Here is a 21,409-nt window from a genome sequence, read left to right as displayed (position 1 = left end):
TTGAGTTAAGGGCATTTTCACACCTAGCTCATTTGGAGCTGTTGTTCCGAAACCTGGAGCGTTTACCCCCTATTTCGGTTCAGTTGGGCATATGTGAACACAGCAATCTCATTCTGTTGCGGAACAAAACAAGCGAGAGAGGGTGGTCTCGGCGCACTTCCAACCGAACCCGACGCGACTCGTAAGCTGTGAGAATGCAATCGACTTAACAAACCGACACAACTCACTTGCCGTAGCATATGAATGAATGTGGATGAGAGCCGTGATGTAAGTGGTTGCAGATACGGCTGTGGGGGTGCTAGAGACATGATCGAATAGTCTTTTATGCGCCTCAATCTCCTGAACACGGCGCAAGCCATTCCTAAATCGATCAGAACTAAATCGGCAGCGAAAAAGCCCATTTTAAAGCACCTATTCCCCATGCACATGCGCAGATTGCCCACGGAGTCTGGACGACGCGAGATGACGCACAAATGAATGTGGACTGTTCCATCGGGGAGCTTCGGTGGTAATGTGAGTGGCTACAGACCGCTGTACTTAAATATAAACATTAGTCTACCTGGAGACTCAATGAGGTAATTGTAGATGTCGCCATAAGACGCGTCTGGCCATTTAGTGGGATCATTTTTTCATTATCCTGTTCGGCTGAAAGCCCCCCGATGGAACAGTCCACATTCATTTGTGCGTCATCTTGAGTCTCGTATCGTGACTCAAGTATCGTGATAGTATCGTATCTTGAGGCCTCTGGTGATTCCCACCCCTAATGAACACCATGGTCATGTTCAACCTCCTCAAATCCAGCTTAGACAGAAACATCTGATCTGATCCATTACTTTTACTGAATGAATTTTGGGACTGGACAAAGATTATTTAAGATATTATTTTTCTAGATCGAACAGGCTTCTGTGTGCCTAAAACATAGAAAACCAAGTCCCTTTGCTTCAATCCCTCACATCTGGTGTCAGATTTTTGTTTTATCACACTACTCTAGATAGATACCCTGCTTTTGCCTGGTAGCAGCCTGGTATGCAATACCAGTAAATTACAAGACTTACACAAATAGACACAATCAAAACAAAGGACTTAATGAAGGCAGTCTAAAGACAACTGAAGATGAAAAAGATCAATGCCTCAGTATGCCTCTGATCTCAGAAAAGAAAAAGATTCAGCTAATGACATCTCAAGTGCAAACTCAAGGTACGAACTTCATATGCAGCACTGCACTCATTATCCGAGCCACAGCAAGGTTCCTTAAATCAATGACGATCGTCCGTCAACGAGACCCCGCCCCCCCCCAGGCTCCCATGTGACTGACCTCTACATTGAGAGCTGGTGTTTCCGCAAAATGTTCTCTCAGAGCCCCATTAGCTAAACAGAAGGGGAGGTATGACACCATATGAGCATCAATTACTCACAAAGTAACAAGAGACTCAAAAGGACTGGGCAGCAACAGGCCTTCGGTTGCCATGGTGCGGGATACTGCGTAAGTGCGTATTGTATGGAAGCGCATAATGCACAGTGTTCACATAATTTTCTCCAGTATATGTGCCGCTAATGACATGGGCGGATGGTGCAAAACGGTCTGTGAGCAAACCCCCCCCCCCCCCCCCCCCATCAACACATCCATTGAAATGTACACAAAGGACTTGCCAGGGAAGATAATTATCATATGATGATTGTAATTAGACTGCGAACAAACATTACCCTAAAAGAGTTATATAATGAGGCTACAAAAAGCCACAAATTCTGTCTGTTAGGATTACAGTCTGAGGAAATCTATGATACAGAGGGAAGCAAATGGCAACGAGACCATGACAATTAACCTTAACTCTTTCTCTGTCAACAACGATTAAACTCGTTATTGGCCGCCAATTGTTGAATGCCAACGAGTATACTCGTTATTTGATCGTCATTTCTTTTATTCGATATTTCCATTCATTATCCATCCAGGGAGCCTGGTGTTATCATGGGGCTGAGTCTGAGATTGCGAAAGTGCAATACTGGCCGCATCGTACCATGCGGCGGTATCGAGTACCATTTGAAACCTTGTGTATTGGGCTGTGCGTTGATGAAATGCCTCCGGGCGCTCTTTTCTACTAACCTGAACCTAGAGCTTCACCCGATCGCATTTAATCGTTTTCGGGACCCCCGATTCATTATGCTGTGGTGGGTTATGTCGTGGGCCAAATGGACATACGATCTACCAGATGGCAATCAAATAATTGGAATACTCGTTTTGGAATCGCACCAGCCACAGGTAAAAGCAATTTAACATCAATTTGAGCTTGATTGTGCCTTGTTTTCATAGTCATCGCCATGGGCCCTGTTCCTCGTACCTGGCTAACTGAGTTAGCCGGATAATTTTCAGGATAACTTGACACAAGCCAGATCTTTCGGTTCCCCGACGTGCGATTGTCTAAATCACTATGGCAACAGATCAGAAAGTTTGAACCTGCTCCAGCGCAGGGTTACGTTCAGTTCGCTGGATAACCTGGCCACGCTCTCGCAAAGAAATGCCAGCTCTCTTCACAGATCCCATTATACCATTCTGAATTATGTTTTTGTGCTTCGTTTTTCTAGAGGGGGCTTTTGAAATGTAAAATAATAGACCTAAAATTCTGATAATAAAATCATATTCAGCCTATGGATTTACTTTGTTAAATTATTCCTAAATAATGCACGTCAGTTATACGGATACGTCACTCGCGAGTCGCGCCACACACTGTGGTTATTTTAATAACGGAGCATTGCAAATGTGAATCCTGCAGGGATATTTTTAATGAATGAAATGATGTATTTGCTTAACGGAGCGCCCAAATTGTGTTTCATTCAAGCATAAATTGAAGCGTCTTTATGCGTGGATTGTGGATATGAATTACGAGGAATCTGAATCTGTGGATTGTTGAATTGTATCACCATCACTCACACGTTGTTGTGGTATTGTAACTGGGATTAAAATGTCTGAGGAGATACGCTGTTTGATGGATTTGATGACGTGACTTGAGAAATTGAATGAGCATTTGATGTTTTGATGAATGAATTTGAGAAAATGCATTTATCTGTTCAAGCACTGTTATCTGATGATGAACATGAGGTGTCACTGTTATAAACCAAAGGTTAATCAATTCAATGCATGTATGGATGATGTCCGAAACAGATTAAAACCTGATTAATAGTGAAACTGTATAGCCTACCTCCAAGCCTCTCTGACACGTTATTTCGGGGGTCGCGCCTTGAAAACTTTGGGAACCATGTATTTATATATAAAGTACATGATACCTTTTTGCCCGCCATGCGTTGAACGCCAACAACGGCGTACGCCATTTTTGGGATCTATATTTAATTTTTTCACCATGGCATTCATAATTCATCCAGCCAACCTCCGGACTCCAGCGGGACCCTCTATGAGATTGCAACGCCTCAATACCGCCGCCTGGTGGATGGTCGGGCGAGTTACACTCTCGCCAAAACCGGAAGTGCCGATCGGTGCGTCGAGGAAATCCCTCCGGCAGTCACATCTTGTTACGGGACTCCAGACAAACACTATAGTGCATTTGGATCGCTTTCTAAACGTAATAATCGATATGATTTCGGCGTTTATTGCGCCATACAAACCGGAAATGGATGTAGGAGATCGGCGTCAAATAATTGGAGTCTTTCTCCTCCAGTCTCATCGGCACACGGTAAGAGGACACTAACGTTATTTTCAGCCTGATTGTTCATTCATTTCACTGCAAACCATCTGATCAATATATCAACCCATACTAAATAAAGCCGTTACTGACGATCAAGGAATTATTCCTTCACGCATGATGAAGCATAATGTATACCGATCATATACATTTAAATTTTTTAATATAGCGTGTATAGGAAAGAAACGCCAATCGATAATCTATATTATGCTTCAGGGCCTATAACTACCGTTTTTGGAATTACAGCAGAAAAGATTAAAAACACTTATATTCTCGACGCTAGTAACACAACAATGCATGAATGAAAAATATAACGTTCCCACATCCTGAAACGATAGATAATCGATGTTGAATGGGCCATAGTAATGTCAATATAGCAATCAAATTTTAAAAGTTATAGCCCTGCAAAGAAGGTAAACATCTCCATAGGCGTTCAACGGCGGCAGACTGGCTATATTGATGGATATAACCCATGGCGCCCAATGTGTTAAGCCTACTGCCAGCAGGCACAAGAAATATAATCTGATTGATTGGGGTAATGGACTTAAAATTTGCCTATAGATAAGCATTTAACTTGTCGGCAAGGCTATTGAGCCGTACTGTATTGTACCCATTCTGCAATCTGTTATAAAGTTTTCAATCAATTAATGCAGTTAGAAAATCAGGATTTCTGCGATCGACACCTGCTGTCTTTTCAGGTGAGGCGGCCGCGCGCAATTATCAAGTATCAAGTCTGGTTCGAATTAACGAGAGTGAAACCACCTTCGAGGAACAGGGAAAGCCTGGATTTATTCATCAGGTTAATTGAATCTGGCTAATGGGACTTTTGATCGACTTAGTTGAACCAGGTACGGGGAATAGGGCCCTGATCAGCGTATGTTGTTGAAATAACGAATGCCGTTATTGACAATCAATTCATCAGAAACGAACCCCCCCCCCCCCCCCCCCCCCTTTCATGCATTCATGATGGAACAGAATACCTTCATCATATGCATTTGATTTTTTAATTGTAGCGTGTGTTGGGACGAAATGCCAATGGATTTAGTATAATACACATTGCGGGCTATTACTAGCCTCCCAGGAATGACCCTAGAGCGCTCTAAAATCATACTTATATTCACCACGGTATAAAACGGGAATGTATGGATGGAAAAATTATTTATTTTTCACATATTGAACGATAGATACTCGATATCAAATTTATGGGCCATAGTATTGCATCCATAGCTAGAATATAGAATATAGTTATAGCCCTGCAAACAAGGTGACTGACTCCATTAGTTTAATGCGTGGCAGCGCATAGCCGTATCCCGGAAACAATGTGGCAGCCAATGAGTTAATCATGTTCTTTGCTTGTTTTTTTTCACACTTTTTTTTTATTACACTTAAAGAAGGTCTCTGTTGAGAAGGTGATCGTCACAGTTTTTTCTCCTTGTTTTCATGTCTTTGTATTGGGGAACTGAATCATCAGAAGGTTTATTTGGGGGCGACAGTGGTTCAGGAGGTAGAGCAGTCACCTGGTAATCGGAAGGTTTGCGGATCGATTCCGGCTCCTCCCGGCAGTGTGTCAAAGTATTCTTGAGCAAGACACTTGCATGGTTGCCGCCGCCGTCAAGTGTGTGAATGTCTGAGTGAATGGGTGAATGTGAAGCATGAGTTGTAAAGCGCTTTGGATAAAAGCGCTATATAAATGCAGTCCAGTCCATTATAAACTCTTTTTTAAATTACGTTTTATTTTATTTTTTAGATTTTTATTGTTTTTACTACCGGGCAGTCAGAGAGAGAGAGAGAGAGAGAGAGAGAGGAAGAACGGGAGACAGAGCGGGGGGGAAGACATTCGGCAAAGGACGCCGGTAGGGATGGGTACCTTTCACATTTGAACCGATACCGGTACCCAACGGTACCTTTTTTCGGTACTTTAGTCTCAAATTTTTATTTACCTACCTCAGTCGTGAAAAAAATTATCCAAACTTCAAATAACTACAATTTCGACCGTTTCCGGCTTGCCATTGCTCCGACTGCTTTGTTGTTTAATCAAGTCAAATCCTAGGTAAGCATATATTGTGCGTGTGAACGTTGACATGAAAAGAAAAAAGCAAAAAAAAAAATATATATATATTTTTTTGGTATCTCACTTGAATCGATACTCTGTAGTACAGACGTGTTTCGGTTCGGTACCTCAAAAGTACCGAATTCGGTATCCATCCCTAGACGCCGGGCCCAGGAATCGAACCCGGGTTGGCCACTTTGTGATGCAGCGCGTTACATGGTTCGCCACTTGGGCGCCCCATTATAAACTTTTTTACCCAGATCAACATGACCTGACTGTTTCCAAATCTGTATCAGTGTTGTTAGACATAGATGAATTTGGTAAGGAGGAGGCTGATAATCGTATAGTACAGTAGTGTGACAACCCTCCCCCATTGTCGTTTGTCCATTTCTGTTCTATTTTGTGTTATTCTAGGTTGTTTCTGTTCATTTCTGTTCTATTTTGTGTTGTTCTAGGTTGTTTCTGTTCTATGTTGTGTTATTCTAGGTTGTTTCTGTTAATCTCTGTTCTATTTTGTGTTATTCTAGGTTGTTTGTTCATTTCTGTTCTATTTTGTGTTATTCGAGGTTGTTTCTGTTAATTTCTGTTCCATTTTGGTTGTTTAGTTTCAACATGCACAACGCCTACACTCAGTGTCACCAACACTACTGATTCCACTGACATGCATGCATTTAACTCGTTTTATGTAGTTTATTTCATTATTTATGTTGGACTATTTAATGGTTTAATGTGTCCCCCATCCTTTGTTGCACCATGAGAGGCAGGTGTTGAAAGAGTAGGGTGTGAGTGATCTTGGCAGTGCTGTTTTTGTTTTTGTGGGTGGGTGGGTGGGTGTGTGGTGGTGGGTGTGTAGATCACAGATACCAGAACCTACTGCGGAACCATTCTGGGAGTGTTGGGGGTTAAGCTCAACAAAATAACTGATGGGAGGAGCCCACTTGATAACTTCAATAATGGTCCACACTACTGGCCACAGTGGCCAGTGGCCACCCATAACCTTTTACATCTATACTGTTTCTATATGTAGGCTATGCCTACGGCATAAAAGGATAATGACATCACATCCTGTGTATTGGTAAATAATGCCAACCCTATGAGTGTGATTCTCCATGCAGCTCAATGCCATGAACATGATTAATAATTGTCGTCTTAAAGGGGAACTCCAACATTTGGGGAAATTAGCTTATTTAACATCTTCCCTGGAGTTAGACAAGAAGATACATACCTTTTTTGTCTCTGTGCGTGCATTTTAGCTTTGGGAATAGACGCTCCGTTAGCATAGCTTAGCTTCATCACTGGAAGTGAGGCATGACAGTAGCCTTACAGTGCCTTACAGTGTATTGCAAGGTCTGACATTGACCAAACTTGATATGCATGACCTTGGTGGGCTCTAGGTCAACTCCTGAAAAGGGGGTCAATGTCAGACTTTGCAATCAAAAGTTAGGGGGCTAATAACCCTTGCCATAATTTCAGTGCGCCCCCTAACTTTTGATTGCAAGGTCTGACATTGACCCCCTTTTCAGGAGTTGACCTAGAGCCCACCAAGGTCATGCATATCAAATTTGGTCAATGTCAGACCTTGCAATACACTGTAAGGCACTGTAAGGCTACTGTCCTGCCTCACTTCCAGTGATGAAGCTAAGCTATGCTAACGGAGCGTCTATTCCCAAAGCTAAAATGCACGCACAGAGACAAAAAAGGTATGTATCTTCTTGTCTAACTCCAGGGAAGATGTTAAATAAGCTAATTTCCCAAAATGTTGGAGTTCCCCTTTAAAGTATCACTCACCCCCTACACTGGAGCCAATCACTGTCTCTCATTAAGATCTTGTAATAACGGGGAAATACTTCTGCACCAGGGTTAACATTTCCGACCAGGCAAAAAAAAAAAACACCCTTTATATAACTCTCCCAGTTTGTTCTGTAGCAAAAACTGTGACTGATGGGGTACCAGTGAAGACCAGCCAAGGTGGACATGCCAGACCAATGCTGCTGCAACCACTGAGGCATTCGTTTGCCATCTACTGGTGTACTAGGTGCATTACAACACAAACAATTCAACATCATAGCAAAGTCTTACCAGAGTGACCGTGAGATTGAGAACCCGTCCTTTGCAGTCCACAAAGTAAACACTGTCTTCATACCAGGGGTCTAAGTGCAGATAGTTGTACATGCCAAAAGCACGCACATGCTCCAACGTGTACTGGCTGTCTTTCAGCTTCACCTCCTCCACCGCTGGAGCAGGATGGAGAAGACAGGGAAGTGTTAGGGAATGTGGCCTGGAAATGAGCCTGTTTTCTAAGTGTTTTTCCTTTTCCCAAACAGTCAACTTGCTGCCGTCAGGAGAAGTATTGAATAGCAGTAGAATAGAGTATAAATAATAGTACATTATTTGACCTACACAGTCAACATGGTGCAGTCAGGAGAAGTATTGAATAGCAGTAGAAGAGAGAATAGTAGTGCATTATTTGACCTACAGTAAGCATGCTGTAGTCCGAGGTATTGAATACAGTAGTTAGAACAGAGTATACTACACTGTCTGGATTCTTGTTCTCAGCAGGACTCTGTGATGGATGAACTTGTACAAATTACTCTGACTGAGTTGTTGTAAATAAAGCTAAAGAAGTCATTCTTGAATATCAGCAAGCTAAAGTAATGTGCAGCTCCAGAGTAACTATTCGTAAGACACATCGTACAGTTTGCTATTTGGTGCCTGACTGCCTGGTGGTAACTAGTAGTGACAGGCAGCATCAGTGTGTGGCTAGCCAGCTAGCTAACTCACCTGCATCCAGCTCAACGGTGTAAATGGGTGTAGGGTCCAGAGACAATCTGTAGCTTTCAAAGTTTGGATCCAAGAGCTGTCTGTTGACATTTAATGAATAATTTGCAGCCATGTCTTGATAAGTATAACTGGCTTGTGTAAGTGAAAATCAGCTTTTATAGCAAGATGATGATGTGGACAAGGCATGTGCTTCCTGTTTGTAGCACACGGGACACTTTTGGAACGGACATGAGGTGGCGTTATGGGAAATTGAGTTTTAATTAATTTCCCTCTTCGTCGGTTTATTAACTCCAAGTAATTTTTTTGTTTCCGTTTGTTTGACACAAATATTCCTCGAAATATCAAATACATTACAATGCTGCATGTTTACAACATTGATGTTGCGACTGGCTGGCAAAGGGCTACGCAAGCGGAACGTTCGGCTTACATGTGTTTTGTTTTAGGGCATCGGGGGATGGTTATGTACAGGGACCGTGTGTTCAACCAGCTGAGCCGATCCATCCATCCTGCTATAAGCTATAAGGTAACGTTTAGCCCATTTCTTTATTGTTTAGCTTCTCGCGTCCTGGTTTTTTCGAGCTTCACCATATCTGTGCGAACTGGCACTGCTGTCGTTTTGGTTTCAGGTGATAGACCATGAGCAAAGATTCACAAATGAGGGCTGCAATAAATCAGAAGTTGATAGAGATGGGAGAACGGGAACGGTACGTTTCGCTATCAATGATCATTTAATGTGAGGATGATGAATCCGCGGACACATAGAGCACTCACATACAAGCACGCGTCTGTCATACCACATCATTGTACACGTTTCCCTCCAGGTTGAAAGACTTGCTCAGGGCAAAGCTGGTGGAATGCGGGTGGAAGGATCAACTGAAAGCACACTGCAAAGGTGTGTGTGTGTTTTGATTGATTGATTGACAACTTTATTAACAGATTGCAGAATGGGTACAATACAGTACAGCTCAATACACACAATTGTTAAGGGGATGCAGATCAGAGAAAGACTTTCGTCTTGTTTACATCAGGGACCGGTCCCCCATTTTCAAGTGTGTGTGTGTGTGTGTGTGTGTGTGTGTGTGTGTGTGTGTGTGTGTGTGTGTGTGTGTGTGTGTGTGTGTGTGTTTGCGTGAGTGATCCCAAACAATACACTTGTAACGGAGAGAGGAAGAGACCCCTTGGAACAACGCAGTGTGCAATTTGTGTAGACTGAATCTCCTGACAGTGATATGCTCTATTTAGATGTGATCCGAGAAAAGGGCCTGGAGCATGTCACAGTGGAGGACCTGGTTGCAGAAGTCACTCCAAAAGGCAGAGGTATTGTACAGTACACCGGACAATACAGTAAACTAGTGATATGATATATCACAAGCCAAAATATGTGTATAGACAGGGTTCACTTCACACACAGTCATGGTAATCCTGGAAACGTTTGAAAATGTGTTTTTCCAGACCAATGTTTTAGATACATTTTAAAACCCATAAACATTTGGAAAAGTCATCAATTTTAAGTCATGGCCATACGTTATCAACTCAACGTTACCCCGAACAAGTTATGTACATTTCTAAATATAAATGACTAGAGTTGTAAAGTGAAAATAGGTCAGAGATATTATGGACCAGTTGCAATTATTATTATTATTATTATTATTATTATTATTATTATTATTATTATTATTATTATTATTATTATTATTATTATATATTTATTTATTTATTTTTGCGTGATTCCAACCTAGCCACAGTAAAGCTTTCATAAGGACTTCACAATGTTGTCAATCATAGCAGCTAAATGTTTGTTCATCACAGGGCAGCAATACAGTCTTGAAAACGTGGTATAAAGTTATGGAAAAGTCATAGAAATGCTTTAAAAGGGATTTGGAACCCTGGAAATATAAGTAAAACTGTTGTTTTCTTCTTTCACATTCCAATCAACTCGTAAAGGGTCAGTTCAGAATTCCACACCCCTAGCCCTATTTCCTACTCATCAATGATGTTGCCGAAGGGTATAGTCCTTTCTCAACACAATCCATATGTGCTTCATACTGGATACCCACACAGTAAATTTTACTCAAACTGAGTCCATTTGAGCCCAAGTGAGTACAATTTTACTCAGTTTGAGTCAAATTTACTCAGCGAAATTTACTGTGCAGTTTCTCCATAGTTAGCCTCAAAACTAATATAAAGTTAATGGGGCCACTGTAAAAAGCACACTGTGGACTGTGGAGTAGATTCCAGTGTTTATTTCAGGGCTTACAGACTGGAGTGTGGCCCCATTAACTTTACATTTTGTGGCTAACTAACCCAAGCTGTGGATATCCAATATGAAGCAACAGCATGGATTGATCTGAAAAAGCACTCTTATCGAACATCATTAATTGGTAAGTAGGAAATGGGACCAAGGGTACAAAATTGTGAACACTTACCCTTTAAGATATCGCAATAAAACATGTAATCAACTATATTCTCTTAGACCATAATTTGCACTGCATGATATGTTGTGATTAGTGTAAAATGTTATTTTTCTCTTTTTCTTTTTGCAGCACTTGTACCCGATAGCGTGAAGAAAGAACTATTACAGAGAATTAGAGCATTTCTAGCTCAACACGCAACGTTGTGAATGATTGTCCCAGTCCAGTAGAGCTGTCCCCGAAGCCTGTTTTTGGGATTCGAACTTCGCCAGGGTTTTTCGAACGGACGTTCGAACCATCGTTTTTAATCATGCAAAAAATTTGCTTCTAAATAATTTTTCTGGTTCAGTACTGTCGAGAATATGTTGCGCAATAACTTTCCTCGCTGTGTGAAAAAAAACTACAGTTGTGTCTGATATATGAGGGGAGTGGAGTCTGAGGGGAGTGGCTACTCACACAGAAATGAGAGGAGAGGAGAAATCCATTCCCAGACAACGGGCCCAGTACTTTGTTGGCGGTGTGAAAATATGCTGAGAAACATTATATCTTTGGAACCGTTTGTGTTAAATTGTATCTGAATCGGGAGATGATCTACTCTCCATCACAATTGAAATTGTATTTCTCCGTCGCACAAAAGTTGGCATCTACTCCAGTACGCGCTCCAAAAGTCTGTAAACTTGTGCATAACGGAGTATAGAGGGAAGGCTCTATATCAGAGGTCCTCAACCATCAGGTCGCGGACCGGTACCTGGCCGTGGATCATTTAGTACCGGGCGCAAAGAAAGAATAAAGTTGTTTAAAAGGAAATGCATTTAATTTATTAGTCTTCCGGGTATTTTACTTTGAAAAATTGCCACTTCCGCCCTCGCCTCACTCTTTTTTCGTAAAATAAGTCCCCTGCCATAATGCTCCCATTTGCGTAATTCACTCACAGCGTGCGCTGTGGCAGAGACATGATTACAGGTTTTTATGCACCTGAGTCTCCCGAACACATAGAGACAGCGTACATAAATAAATAAAAAAGGAAACATTTTAAATTAAATAAAAAAAGGGGGGGGAAAGCGGTGGTTCAAACGAACCCATTAACTAAGATTCGAGTGCCAACGTAACGAACAAAGGGCAGAGCCTTTGAACATTTAGGCTCAGCCCTACAGTCCAGTCACTCATTAAAATCAAGTGGGAGATATTTGTTCTCATTGTGAGAAATGCTCAAGTGTTATTTTTATCATCAGTTTTGATATTGATTTAGTTTATTGTTATGCAACAATTTTGGAAAAATAAAGCCATGACTATTTTGGGTGATTGAGTGCTGTCGTTCTTTTGTTTGTTTTCTTTTTATTAACTCATTCAACGCCAGCCACGAGAAAAGTCGGGTTAACTCGCCAACCGTTCAGGTTCAGCACCAATCACGAGAAAACTCGTGTTTTAATCGTTATTTCTTTTATTAGCTATATCCATTCATTTTCATCCATCCAGCCTGATGTTATCATTGGGAATGGGTCTGAGCTCGCAAAAGGGCAAATACCGCCGCCTACGCCTTCCAGCAGGTATTGCACTCTATTAGAAATGGTGTAGTTTCGGGGCGGTCAGGTGGCGTAACGGAGATTGCGTTCGTCACCAACCCCGTAGACGCTGGATTCGCCTGTTCGAATCCAGCTCCCAGCTCCGGGGTTGTCACCAGCTTGGCTGGCCGTTCACACTAATACAATTGGCAGTATTAGCGGGTGGGAGAAGCTGGCGGGGTGGGTCCGGGTCGTTGTAAACAGCGACTCCTACAGTTCGGTCGGGGCGCATGCTAAGCGTGGATAGGATCTAAGGGCGGTAGTGTGATCCTTCCACACGTTACACGCTCTCAGTGAGAGTCCGCGCTGCCAGGTGAAAAGAAGCGGTTGATTGGCTAGACATGTGTCGGAGGAAGCACGTGATAGCCTCCACTCTCCCAGACCGACTGTGGGGGGTAAGTGCGCAGCGACCAGGAAGGGGATTGGGAATTGGCATAACGACTAACATTGGGATGGGAGAAAAATCTGAGGAAAAAGGAGGGGGAAAAAGATCAATAAAAAAAATAAAAAGAAGAAATGGTGTAGTTTCTTTTCAGGGCCGAGCTGAGCCGTGTGGGCGGGGTTTAAATACTCAGACGAGGCAGGCCTCTACAACGATGGCATGGTACACTAACCCCGCCCGCCCGTTCATGTGTAATGCTCGTAATGTGGGACGGACCTCCACGAGCAGTATTTGGAATGGCGATCAGATAATTGGATTATTTCTTTTGCATTACGTCAGAGACGAGGTAAGAACACTATATATAAAATCTTGCATTGATCTGATATTTCTTTCTACCGCGATCAAAGCTATCTGTGTGTGTGTGTGGCTGTTTACAGTTGAGTGGGAGGAGGTGACGGGGGAGCGCCGCGCTACGAGGGCCAATTCATTCTTGCATGAGGAAAGATAATAATGATAATCTAGTGTTGATTTCAGGAAGATTCGATAATCAGGCGAAAAATGACAACGTGTTTAGTGTATTCCACTAAAGGGCTATTATCGCGTCTTTTCCTGGGATTACTAAGAATCATCAAAACTATTCAAATCTTTCGCCGTCGACTAAAGACTCACTTCTTCAACCATTATCTGAATAAAAAAAAAAAAAAAAAATCTAACCCCAACTAACCATACTGTCATGCACTTGTCCTAATAAACTAACCTACACTGTAGCACTCAACACTTTGATGAACATTGTTACTCAGCTGATAGAGTTGTGCCCTTCCTGATGGCTTGTCGTACAGAACTTGTAAGTCGCTTTGGATAAAAGCGTCAGCTAAATGACTAAATGTAAATGTAAATGTATATTAAAAACGGTATAAAACGGAAATACATGCTGACTGGAAGCAACTCACTGACAATCGACGGGTGTATTAGACCCATAGCTATAATATAAGATATATTTTAAGCACTCGGAAATCTCGCAGTCCCCCCATTGATTAAAGCGATGACGTACTAGCGCCCTCTGGCGCATTAAGTGATGGCGCAGAATGAGTTAAAGGACAATTGGCTTAAATGGCGGAAAATACTTTTTTATTTTGTGGGTGATGGGTTAGTGACTTAAGCTTTAAAGCCCCAATCTGTTTTTTTTACCATATCAATGTGGGGTATGTTCACACACCACAGATTTATGTAGATGGCAATCCAATGTACAGTATGGAACTTTAACTCATTGTAAATCAGTTGTATTCTAGTGTTTACAAACATTGCCAACGTAAACAAATGTTTTCCAGCCACAAAATACAGAAAATATAATTAAAAAGCTCATATTTACCAGTTGTGTAGTGTTAGTCCTTGTATCAAGCGCACAGCCAATCAACCAGAGAATAAAAACATGTCATAAATTGCTATTTATAATCTTTGGTGCATGGTGAGGCTACCGGTTTGGATCAATGATTGGTTCTTTAACACTGGTGGACTCAGGGGGGGCGACCGCGCCCCTGGTGCCCCCACGGTTGAAAAATGTTGCACTAAAGTGCCCTTTTGAGTGGAGAAAATTAGAGGATGTGCCCTATTGGTGCCCCTCCAATGGTTAAACTTGACCATGTGCCCCCACAGTTAACACATTGACCGCCAGCAGCAGGGGGCGCTGATACCCCATTCATCGCCAGGTCTTTATTCAATGGATATAGTTTTAGACTGACATTTGCGAGTGCTTAAAATATATCTTATATTATATCTATGGGTTTAATAACGCCGTCGAGTCTTAGTGAGTTGCTTTTAGTCAACATGCCAGAGACATTGTTTTTTCATCCGTACATTTCCGTTTTATACCGCTTTGAATACATTTACATTTAGTCATTTAGCTGACGCTTTTATCCAAAGCGACTTACAAGTTCTGTACGACAAGTCATCAGGAAGGGCACAACTCTATCAGCTGAGTAACAATGTTCATCAAAGTGTTGAGTGCTACAGTGTATGTTAGTTTATTAGGATAAGTGCATGACAGTAAGGTTAGTTAGGGTTAGATATCTTATTTTTATTTCAGATAATGGTTGAAGAAGTGCGTCTTTAGTCGACGGCGAAAGATTGGACAGGTTTCGGCTGTTCTAACTGGGGTGAATAGTTCATTCCACCATTGTGGGGCAAGGACTGAGAATAGGCGGCTTCTCCTTGATGACCCTCCCGGAGCTCGGATAGGAGTAGGTCTGAGGCGGCCAGAAGATGCAGAGCGTAGGGGTCTTGAGGGTGTGTAGTTGGAGACCATTGACCGGAGGTAGGCGGGAGCGGTTCCCTTTGCCGCACGGTATGCTAGGTCGAGGGCCTTGAAGCGGATTCGTGCAGCAATGGGGAGCCAGTGCAGGTCCCTAAGAAGTGGGGTGACATGGGCCGACTTCGGTAGGTTTGAGATCAGGCGGGCCGCTGCGTTCTGAATGAGTTGAAGAGGCTTGGTGGCAGTGGCCGGGAGGCCAGCGAGCAGTGTGTTGCAGTAGTCGAGGCGGGAGATGACTGTTGATTGGACGAGGAATTGGGTGGCTTCTTTTATCAGGAAGGGGCGGATCCTTCTGACGTTGCTCAGGAGGAATCTGCAGGTTCTGGTTGTCGCTGCGATGTGAGCAGAGAAGTTCAACTGGTCGTCGAGGACAACATCAAGGTTCTTGACGGTCGGGGACGCGGTCACAGCTGCATTCTCGATTGTGATGGAAAGGTCGGTCAGGGGGGAGGATTTGGCCGGCAGGTGGAGCAATTCTGTTTTGCTTAGGTTCAGTTTGAGGTGGTTGGTCGTCATCCAGGCGGAGATGTCAGACAGACAGGCCGAGATCTGCTCAGAGACGTGGATATCTGAGGGAGGGAAGGAGAGGAAGAGTTGAGTATCGTCGGCATAACAATGATACGAGAAGCCATGAGACGTGATAATGTTACCCAGTGATTTAGTGTAGAGGGAGAAGAGAAGGGGTCCTAGGACCGAGCCCTGGGGGACACCCGTCCACAGGGGGCGGGTGGCCGACAGGGTCCCTCTCATTGACACTTGGTAGGAGCAGTCATTGAGGTATGATGTCAGCCATGTCAGCGCAGAGCCAGCCACTCCCATTCCTGCGAGGGCCGCGAGGATCTGATGGTTCTGTGTCGAAGGCTGCAGATAGATCTAGGAGAATCAGGACAGAGGAGAGGCCTCTGTGACCGCAATGAGGGCCGTTTCTGTGGAGTGGCCAATCCGGAAGCCAGACTGATTAGGGTCTAGGAGGTAAGAGATAAGAAGAGATAAGCAGTAAGTTGGTTGGATACAGCACGTTCAAGTGTTTTAGAAAGGAAGGAGAGAAGAGAGACGGGACGATGGATGCCTATGACGGTGGGGTTCAGGGTTGGTTTTTTAATGAGCGGCATGACTCTGGCTTGTTTTAGGGAGGTGGGGACCACCCCCGAGTTGAGTGAGGAGTTGATGGTTGCAGTTAGGAATGGGAGGATGTCTGGTGCTATGGTCTGGAGGAGGAGTGGGGAGGGTAGCTGGTCCAGCTGGCATGTAGTCGGACGGTTCCACGTTACCAGTGTCAGGGTCTCGGGTGTTTTTCAGTAATTCCAGGAAAAAGACGAGAAAAAGGCATTTTACTGTAATCCAGTCATCACGTTGTAATTTTTCGGCTGATTATCTAATCATCCTGAAATCAACGCTAGAATATCATTATTATTTCTCCTCGTCCATACATGAAATGACCGTCGTAGCGGGGCAGTTTGACTTTATTTAAATTTTATTGACCGCCTGGATAATTATTCTCAACAGAAAGTTACCACTGGGTTATAATAAAAACAACAACAAACTGCTGGATAACACACACACTCACTTGTTTGTATGGCAAGTTTACTACTGAATTCACACACTAGCTCCCCTAAGTAACTAGCTAGTTAGCTAGTTTTCTTCCACAACAGGATCACTCTGTGTAACTCCTTCCAAGCACTGCAGACACAAGTGGTTTCCTTTCGACGGGTTTATTAAAGGCTTGGTCCTCCAATCCACCGTGAAAACTTAAACAGAAACATACGTTGCGTCAGGTCAACACAAACAATAATATACACGGTATGAAAACAACACATCAGAAAAGCAAAATACAAACAAACATTAAATACCTCGTTGGCTGCATGCTACATAAAAAGGGGTCTTATTCTTCTGTTCTTGGTAACAGTCTTGATAGTGGTACACTACACATAGTGGTACACTCTTAGAGTTTAGAGAGCCTGTACAACTCGTCTCGGACCATTCCTGCCGCTTGCTCGCAGGTGTCTTAATCAGTCCCAGTCTCAGACCATCCCTGCCGCTTGCTCGCAGGTGTCTTAATCAGTCCCACAGGTAAAAACGCGACAGCAGCCTAACGGGACACCATATATGACCAGATGTCAAAATGAATATATTATAAATTGTAGCAAATTAAATAATAAAGAAAATAAGAAATGAAACATAAATACATTCTCAAATATTACACTTACAAACTGAAATATCATATAAATGATGAAACCATATAATGGCCACAGTTACACTCTGTGCTATTGTCATAGAGTTAAAGAGGTTTGAAAACTGAAATAAATGTTTTTTTTTATTATAATTTTTTTATTATTATTTTACAAACTGATGTTATTAGCTGAAAGCACTGCTGGGGCCATAGCCTGTTGCCTAGAACACGTCCAAAGTTGATAACAATATCACCAAAAATTAGTGTTTTACACATCTTTATGTAATGGTATGTTTAGGTATTTTTCCAAAAGTGTGTGAGATGAGTCAACACAGGCTCAGTCCCCTCTCCCCCTCCTCCACTAATCTCTTGTCACATACACCACCCTCACCCCTTCTCACACAACAACAGATTAGCGCAATTTGCACTCTGGAGAGACAGGCGCACATTCATTCTCTGGCGTACGGTACGCTTTTACCACTTCTCGGCCTCAGAAAACCAACTCAAGTAAGATGTCATTATTTTCAGAATTTCATTGGCTACACAAACAGTCAATCATTTTCAGCGTCAGTGGTGATATGTCCGGTCATTGAGAGGCGAAACCGGAGGTTGTCACTTTTTTTCAAAACTGACGCTCGTTGCGGTCAGGTGGCGTAGCAGAGATTGCGTTCGTCACCAAACGCCGGAGACGCTGGATTCGCCTGTTCGAATCCAGCTCACAGCTCCGGCGTTGTCACCAGCTTGGCTGGCCGTTCACACTAATACAATTGGCAGTATTAGAGGGTGGGAAAGCTGGCGGGGTGGGTCCGGGTCGTTGTAAACAGCGACTCCTACAGTTCGGTCGGGGCGCCTGCTCAGCGCGGATAGGATCTAAGGGGGGTAGTGTGATCCTTCCACACGTGACACCCTCTCAGTGAGAGTCCGCTCTGCCAGGTGAAAAGAAGTGGTTGATTGGCTAGACGTGTGTCGGAGGAAGCACGTGATAGCCTCCACTCTCCCAGACCGACTGTGGGGGGTAAGTGCGCAGCGACCAGGAAGGGGATTGGGAATTGGCATAACAACTAACATTGGGATGGGAGAAAATCGGAGGAAAAAGGAGGGGGAAAAAGATAAAAAAAAGTAAAAAAAACTGACGCTCGTTGGCCGTTTGGTCTCGTAATAGGTCAAGCGGATAGTGGTTAATCTTAATCAATGATGAAGACTATTTCACCGTACATGACACATCATAGGTTTTTGCTCACTGATGGGTTCCCATGTTGTGCAGTAGGTGCCCTTTTTTTCTTTTCGCCCCTGCCCTTCAAACAGCCTGAGTCCACCACTGGTCTTTAACACCACCACCATCATCTTTTTATCAGTGACTGTCATTCCAGTGTTCTAATGGTCGGTAGTCAAAATAAGTGGAAACAATGGAAACAAAGGGATGTCAGACCTAACTTGTTTGTCTTGCTTTAAAACATCTTAATTTAAAGAGTTGAGTAACCGTCTATAAGTGCAGTGGGTTGTCTATGTTGTACAGTGTTGCTTAAAGGGGCACTTCACCAAAAAAACAATACTGATTTATTTTGGCCATAATCTCTCACACATCCAAAAATGAGTTTGAATATGGCCACCAGTGATATCATCAGGGATATTGACTCCTGTGTTGTGTTAATTACAGCTCAATGAAATTATAAGGTAGCACTCCCTTTAAGACAAGGTGTTGCTATTTTTTCAACATCCGCAATGACATGCTAGCCATATTGAAACTAATTTGCTCTCAATAACTGTCAAGATAAATTAATGTGTGCAAAACTGTTTAGAAATGTTGGATGTGTGGGAGATTATGTGCAAAATAAATCAGCATAGTTTTTTTGGTAAAGTGCCCCTTTAAGAACACGTGTTACTATGTGGATCAAATACAGCAACATGGTCACCTTTCTTAAGAACACGTGTTACTTGCAAAGGTCACAAAATGAGGCACTTTACTGCACCCTCGTGCATCAATATCTTTTACTTGTTGTCTAATGTGTACTTGTTTTTATTTACTTATACTTATGTTATTGGACATACCACAGACAGTTTATTGTATATAAATGCCTGCTTTTTTATTCTGTTAATTGTTGCTTTTTATTCATTTATGTTGTGGAGCAAACAGAGTAAGAATGCTCTTGCAGAGCTCCCTATGCGTTTGGGTTTAAACATGGGGTGGCATAGTCTTCTGCCATGTTACACACAGAAAATATAAACACGAGGGTGGATTTCAACCATTTAAAAAACAACAACCATGTTTTATAGACTGTACTAAAATGCTGACTTAAAAAATTGGTTTTTAATTTATTTGTTAGTAAACTTTTTGGCGTTGCAGTTACAACTCTCCGCCAACGGGTGGGGGTGCTGCAGCACCCTCCCTTCCTGTGTCCCTGCAGAAGCATTTAAAAATAACTGGATCCCTCCTCCATCTCAACACAAGCTGAAACTACTGTTTGGGGGGAGTGGTGGAGCGCACTGCTGTGAAGGAAGGGTGCGCTGCATTTACAACACAAAACAAAATGAGCAACACAGCACAACAATTGTTCTATCTTGATCATCTTGTTTACATGATCTTGGGAAGCCATTATCTTAATTGAAACGTGATTAATCGCCCCACCCTAATTTGTTCATTGTGCAATTCCTTACATGCAAAATACTAAAAACGACAATCAATACACTGAGCAGTGCCTTGCTCAAGGGCACTTAGGCAGAGATGGTGGGCACTGTAGATGTAATACCAGCCACCCATCAGTCACCAGCTCACAGCTGGAATACACCCTCCTGTCGGTGCCAGGGATTGAACCAACAACCTTTCGGTTACTGGCCGGCCTCTTTACCTCTAGGCCACCCTGCCTCCGATGTTAATACTGATACTTAGCATGTCTTTGTTGTATGCAATGATAAAGATTTCCATTTGGTGAAATGGTTGTACTTATTGTTTAACAGAGTGTTTTAAGCTGTAGGAATATTTCGCCTAAAGGTAATGCCTAAGTAAATGGAAGATTGCTCCACTTCTGCAAGGTCAATTTGCATGTTCTTGGTATGTAGGAACATCTAGGGACCTGGGGGTATATTTCCAGTGTCAGAAATATTGTCTCTGTTACTAGGCTGAGTAAATTGTAATGAAGAAAAGGAGAATATAAATTATGATTTATGATTTTTGCATCTTTGATCATGTTAAATCTGCGGGGTACGAGAAAATGCTCACTGAGCTCATTCACCACCTTATTGAGATCTAAGCAAATGAATAAAAGTAAGATGATTAAACAGAAGGATTTGTAGATACAGTAATGAATGATAATCGTTTTATTTTAATTATAAATTCATATTTGACCTTGAAATTGACCTTATTATGGCCAAAGCATACATCTATGGATAGGGAAAATGCTCCTCTTTCCAATGGCAGGGTTGAATCAGGATTTAGTCATTTCCTTGCAGTTTTTACGATAATTAGCATTTTCCGATAAATTCGTATTTCCGATAAATCGTATAAAACATCCGTAAAAATGAAAATATACTCTTTGACTACTGTTTTGGTTTGAACCAAGGACCTTCTTTCTGTGAGGCAACAGTGCCACCCACCAAAGTGCAACAACTTACTGAAACTGAACAGCAGGGAGCACTGTGAATGTACAACACTTGAGTAGTTGCATACAATACAGAGTAGAACCAACACCGGTGGAGGCTGGGGTGCTGGTGGATGAAAGCCTTACTTGCAGGTTACAGCAGCAGCTACGCCACCTTAGAGTTCATGGTGTCGATCAAAGATTTATGTTACTTTTTACCAGTCTGTATTAGACGGTCTCATCAGATACGGTATTACAGCTTGGTTTGGTAACCTGTCTGTACAACTAAAGTCCAAACTGGTCCGTCTAATGCAGACTGCATGGAAGGTCATAGGGGTGAAAGGTCACTCATAGCTGCAGTCTATTTTTGAACGGGCTACTCTAAGGCAAGCCAATATAATTGTCTCGGACCCCTCCTGATTGATTGATTGAACATTTTATTAACAGATTGCAGAATGGATACAATACAGTACAGCTC

At 42.6% G+C, this 21,409-nt stretch overlaps 2 protein-coding genes across 3 annotated transcripts in view; one reads left to right on the top strand and one right to left on the bottom strand.

Moving 5' to 3' along the window:
* The window catches only part of nudcd1 (NudC domain containing 1), a 67,633-nt gene extending 58,907 nt beyond the window's left edge, over window positions 1-8,726 (bottom strand). The window contains exons 1-2 of the mRNA XM_084313504.1: window positions 8,524-8,726; window positions 7,822-7,976 (exon numbers count right to left, since the gene is read on the bottom strand). Coding sequence (XP_084169630.1) covers window positions 7,822-7,976; window positions 8,524-8,635 — 267 coding nt within the window. The 5' untranslated portion in view covers window positions 8,636-8,726. The remainder of the gene's footprint in view (window positions 1-7,821; window positions 7,977-8,523) is intronic.
* A 251-nt stretch (window positions 8,727-8,977) lies between these two features.
* On the top strand, window positions 8,978-12,236 carry LOC311226963 (transcription and mRNA export factor ENY2). 2 transcript variants are annotated; one of them, XM_084312435.1, is made up of 5 exons: window positions 8,978-9,046; window positions 9,150-9,227; window positions 9,345-9,415; window positions 9,766-9,840; window positions 11,067-12,236. In XM_084312435.1, exons 2-5 carry the CDS (start codon window positions 9,160-9,162, stop codon window positions 11,141-11,143), a joined length of 291 nt encoding a protein of 96 aa, XP_084168561.1. In that variant the 5' UTR covers window positions 8,978-9,046; window positions 9,150-9,159; the 3' UTR covers window positions 11,144-12,236. The 2 variants fall into 2 exon arrangements, with proteins under 2 accessions (XP_084168561.1, XP_084168562.1); XM_084312436.1 differs by having other exon boundaries at window positions 9,004-9,227.
* The last annotated feature ends 9,173 nt before the right edge of the window (window positions 12,237-21,409 follow it).

The sequence above is a fragment of the Notolepis coatsorum genome, assembly GCF_963971535.1.
Source record: "Notolepis coatsorum genome assembly, chromosome: 4".
NCBI classification, from domain to species: Eukaryota; Metazoa; Chordata; class Actinopteri; order Aulopiformes; family Paralepididae; genus Notolepis; species Notolepis coatsorum.
This window is presented reverse-complemented; position numbering and strand designations above follow the sequence as displayed.

What these genes read in the sequence shown, in the direction of transcription:
- LOC311226963 (XM_084312435.1), top strand. Translation starts at nt 9,160, where the DNA reads ATGAGCAAAGATTCACAAATGAGGGCTGCAATAAATCAGAAGTTGATA. An exon ending in GAGATGGGAGAACGGGAACG is followed by an intron (nt 9,228 to 9,344) that starts GTACGTTTCGCT and finishes GTTTCCCTCCAG; the next exon opens with GTTGAAAGACTTGCTCAGGG. An exon ending in ACTGAAAGCACACTGCAAAG is followed by an intron (nt 9,416 to 9,765) that starts GTGTGTGTGTGT and finishes TGCTCTATTTAG; the next exon opens with ATGTGATCCGAGAAAAGGGC.